The 5,000-nt window shown below is 34.1% G+C and overlaps 1 protein-coding gene across 1 annotated transcript in view; it reads left to right on the plus strand.

Annotated features, from left to right (window-relative positions):
- The window catches only part of LOC137644146 (aminopeptidase N-like), a 37,263-nt gene that overhangs the window by 17,941 nt on the left and 14,322 nt on the right, over positions 1-5,000 (plus strand). The window contains exons 3-5 of the mRNA XM_068377127.1: positions 1-174; positions 969-1,124; positions 2,320-2,450. The exon at positions 1-174 is cut by the window's left edge and continues 29 nt beyond it. Coding sequence (XP_068233228.1) covers positions 1-174; positions 969-1,124; positions 2,320-2,450 — 461 coding nt within the window. The remainder of the gene's footprint in view (positions 175-968; positions 1,125-2,319; positions 2,451-5,000) is intronic.

Genomic DNA, 5,000 nt, shown 5'->3' on the forward strand with positions numbered 1-5,000 from the left:
CAATGTGGTGCAGCAGACCTACGACCCCAAGAACCAGCTGTACACAGCTCTGCTGTCGGAGGATTTGGCCCAACATAACACATACCTCTTCCACATAGAATTTCAAGGTTACCTCAATGACAGGCTCGTAGGATTCTATCGATCACAGTATACGGATTCACAAGGAAATGAAAAGTAAGATGTCCAGGTTTTTACAATTTCCTCCTTTTTTTTTTTTTTTTTTTTTTTTTTTTTTTTTTTTTAATGTCTGGTTTCATATTTTACCTTGGTTGTGTTTATAGAATTATAAATTGAGATTTCTGTAAGTTCTCAAAAGCATATATTGACTGCAGTGTTATCCCCCACAGTTTGTTGTTATTATTATTATTCCCTGCTAAGCTGCAACCCACTTGTTTTGTTAAAGTTTTTATAGTTTATAAAGTGATATTTATTTTAATGTTGTTGCTCTTCTTAAAGTATTTTATTTTTCCTTTTTTCCTTTCCTTACTAGGCTATTTTCCCTGTTGGAGCCCCGGGGCTTAAAGCATCCTGCTTTTCCAACTAGGGTTGTAGCTTAGCAAGTAATAATAATAATAATAATAATAATAATAATAATAATAATAATAATAATCCCAAGGGCTCCAACAAGGAAAATAACCATTCGAGTAAAGGAAATAAGGAAACAGAATAAAATATTTTATTTTTCCTTGTTTCCTTTCCTCACTAGGCTATTTTCCCCGTTGTAGCCCCTGGGCTTAAAGCATCCTGCTTTTCCAACTAGGGTTGTAGCTTAGCAAGTAATAATAATAATAATAATAATAATAATAATAATAATAATAATAATAATAATAAGCCCAAGGGCTCCAACAAGGTAAATAACCATTCGAATAAAGGAAATAAGGAAACAGAATAGTGTGCCTGAGTGCCCCCCCCCCCCGGCCCCCACCTCAAGCAGGAGAACTCTAAAACGACGCCCATCTCCATTGCAGGTTGCTGGCAGCTTCCCAATTTTCCCCGACCGACGCCAGGAGAGCTTTCCCTTGCTTTGACGAACCTGGATTCAAGGCTACGTTCGACATCCATCTGGCCCGACAACAGAACATGACTGCTCTCTCAAACATGCCTCTGATCGCCACAGAGCCCATGTTGGTATTTTCAGCTAGTTCTTTTATAAACAGTTTGGAATATCCAGTATAATCCAGCGAGATAGGTGATAGTTTCCGAGATCAAAAGCAGGCTTGATTATTTAATTATTTTCGCCAACTGAAATGAAGGACCTAAAGGGAGCAATTGAATTTAAGAAGAAACTAAAGACATTACTTTTCACAAGATCATATGATTTGGAAGATGCTACAATCAAAAGTTATAATGAAAATGTTTCGTTAGATGATTAATATGGACCCGCCCGAGAAGTAGTCCACTCGACTTCAGTGGAGGGTTGGATTTAAACCCCCCCCCCAAAAAAAAAAAAAAAAAAAAAAATTCTGATCATTTATTTATGGGGCAACTTGACAATCTTGACGTATCTTTTAACGTACACTGTGCTCATAACGTTTATTCACTCAAATGATGTCAGTTCTGAAAGATGATGATAATGAAAATATAGCTACGAAATTTCTGAGAGAGAGAGAGAGAGAGAGAGAGAGAGAGAGAGAGAGAGAGAGAGAGAGAGAGAGAGAGAGAGAGAGAGAGAGAGAGAGAGAGAGAGATGCTAATCAAGTTTTGCCAAAGGGACTCATTTTATTTATCCTCGAAAGTGTTGGATAAGTAAAAGGGGTTACGAGCAATGTGTAAAACTGTCACATAATACGGAATGTGTTAGATACAATTTTGAACATTGCATTGAATTCATTAGATATTGACTGCCTTAAAGATTTTAAATGGTCTTTTACAGACACCAATGGAACCACCAAATATATATATATATATATATATATATATATATATATATATATATATATATATATATATATATATATATATATATATATATATATATAGCAATCCCAAGATAGATATTTTAGATCTTGTGTTAACCAATTTGAAATCTTTTCCGGCTAAGAATCTTTTTCATGTTTCCCTCCCTAATTTTTTTTATTATAGATGTTGTAAACCGAATTGTGGAAACATTTGAATGAATTTGGAAATTTATTCCCATCAATGTTCATCATTTACAAGGAATTAGTTATTTCATGGCCTATGCTGAACAGTTTCAGATATTTTATCCTTTTTAATTTTTTTACTTTCCGTTCACTCTACAAATACTTTTTAATTAAACATATTTTATTTTTATTTTTTTATTTATTTATTTATTTATTTTTTATTTTTTTTTGTGGGCAGAGAAGGTGAGGAAGGCTGGGTATGGGACACGTTCAATACCACCCTTCGCATGTCGACCTACCTGGTCGGATTCCTCATCTCTGACTTCGGCTCCGTCACGTCCGACAAACTCAACCACACCCTTTTCAAAGGTAAGTTTCTGGATGAATATTTTTTTTTATCAATTATATTTTTTCAAATGAAAATTGTAAAGTGTGTATAGATTTGGTTAATCAATTAGGTAAGGGAAGTCTAATAATAATCTGGCCAAATATGCCATTCATTCGAAAATGTCCTCATACTTTCTTGCTTTTGTAGCCTTTACACTTATTTGTTTACTTGTTTTGGGTTTATCTCCAACCTTCCACTGAAGTCGAGTGAACTACTTCTCGGGCGGGTCCATATCAATCATCTAACGAAACATTTTCATTATAACTTATGCAATTCTTTGATTGTAGCATCTTCCAAATCATGTGATCTTGTGAAAAGTAATGTCTTTAGTTTCTTCTTAAATTCAATTGCTCCCTTTAGGTCCTTCATTTCAGTTGGCAGTTTATTATAATGTCTAGGCGCACAGTAGCTAAAAGCCCTTTCACCAAACTTACTATTTGTTCTTGGTTCAGATAGCCTATGTTTGTCACTCATGTGTCTTACCTGGATTACCTGGTAATCTCCATTTGTTTGACAGTTAAAGTTTGTACTCTATTTTATTAGTTATTCCATAAATGTATTAGTTTTCCTGCCATTACAGTTATTGAGGCAAGTTATTTTATGTGAGCAGTGTATTCAAACTTTTTTTTATTTAACTTTCATCTTTATATCATTAGCATTTGTCTATTCCTTCGTGTATATATGCTCCAGGTGTTATATTTTCTAAGAAGGTCTTTTCCCTGTTTTAGTATTCAATTCTTTATCATAATATACGTTGAAACATAACGTCATACAAGGTAGGCAATTAAGTTCAATAGAGATGGGCGTGGTACATCTCGTGTTTATGTTCAAACTAATGTCATGACTTTGTTAATTAAACCTTTTAGCCTTCAGGAAAGCATTACTTTTCCATTACATAAATTGTTAAAGTAATTTAATATAGGGGTCACATCATCATCTTCATCACCTCTTAAAAGGTAGTAGGTTGGCCAAGGCACCAGCCACCCGTTGAGATACTACCGCTAGAGTGTTATGGGGTCCTTTGACTGGCCAGACAGTACTATATTGGATCCCTCTCTCTGGTAACGGTTCATTTTCCTTTTGCCTACACATGCACCGAATAGTCTGGCCTATTCTTTACATATTATCCTCAGTCCTCATACACCTGACAACACTGAGATTACCAAACAATTCTTCTTCACCCAAGGGGTTAACTACTGTACTGTAATTTTTCAGTGGCCACTTTCCTCTTGGTAAGGGTAGGGGAGACTCTTTAGCTATAGTAAGCAGCTCTTCTAGGAGAAGGACACTCCAAAATCAAACTATTGTTCTCTAGTCTTGGGTAGTGCCATAGCCTCTGTACCATGGTCTTCCACTGTCTTGGGGTAGAGTTCTCTTGCTTGAGGGTATATTCGGGCACACTATTTTATCTTATTTTTCTTCCTCTTGTTTTGTTCAATTTTTGATAGTTTATATAGGAAATATTAATTCTAATGTTACTGTTCTTAGAATATTTTATTTTCCCTTCTTTCCTTTCCTCAGGCTATTTTCCCTGTTGGAGCCCGTGGGCTTATAGCATCCTGCTTTTCCAACTAGTGTTGTAGCTTAGCAAATAATAATAATAATAATAATATTGATGTAAAGGGCGAAAATGATATAATGGCGTAGCGGGGCGCTAAAGGGTTACATAGTTATGTAAAAAACATTTATCACGCAATGTCTTTATGAGGGTTGAGTAACATATAGACGAGTGTCTGAATGTTATTACATTTGTATGTGCCTTATTTTTATGATCATCAATCAACACACCTTAGTTTTTCATTGGTTTTTCTGTTTGTAATGCTGCATACTTTAAATATAATTTCATTTAGTTTCATTTTTACCAATGATATTAATTATAGTATTGGGTTTTTTATCCTTATTTAATCACAATATTTAGTTTTTTATTTTATGTTCTCATGTTCCGTATTTTGCAAAACCTGTTAAGACTGAAAAATGTATGTTCCGTATTTTGCAAAACCTGTTAAGACTGAAAAATGTATGTTCCGTATTTTGCAAAACCCGTTAAGACTGAAAAATGTATGTTCCATATTTTGCAAAACCCGTTAAGACTGAAAAATGTATGTTCCGTATTTTGCAAAACCCGTTAAGACTGAAAAATGTATGTTCCGTATTTTGCAAAACCCGTTAAGACTGAAAAATGTATGTTCCATATTTTGCAAAACCCGTTAAGACTGAAAAATGTATGTTCCGTATTTTGCAAAACCCGTTAAGACTGAAAAATGTATGTTCCGTATTTTGCAAAACCTGTTAAGACTGAAAAATGTATGTTCCGTATTTTGCAAAACCCGTTAAGACTGAAAAAAATGTCCACTTATTTAATATTTCACATTATTTCAAATTATGCAAGAATCCGGTTTTTATTCCGAAACAGATTTGCAGCTTTAGATTTACAAACTTAAAAGTTTTATTGCTGAGTCACATCTTAAAATTATTCCAGTTCATTCTTTTCATAACATATGAATTTTTAAGTTTAATGATATGCTCATGTT

This window comes from Palaemon carinicauda, chromosome 7 (assembly GCF_036898095.1).
Source record: "Palaemon carinicauda isolate YSFRI2023 chromosome 7, ASM3689809v2, whole genome shotgun sequence".
In the NCBI taxonomy this organism is placed as follows: Eukaryota; Metazoa; Arthropoda; class Malacostraca; order Decapoda; family Palaemonidae; genus Palaemon; species Palaemon carinicauda.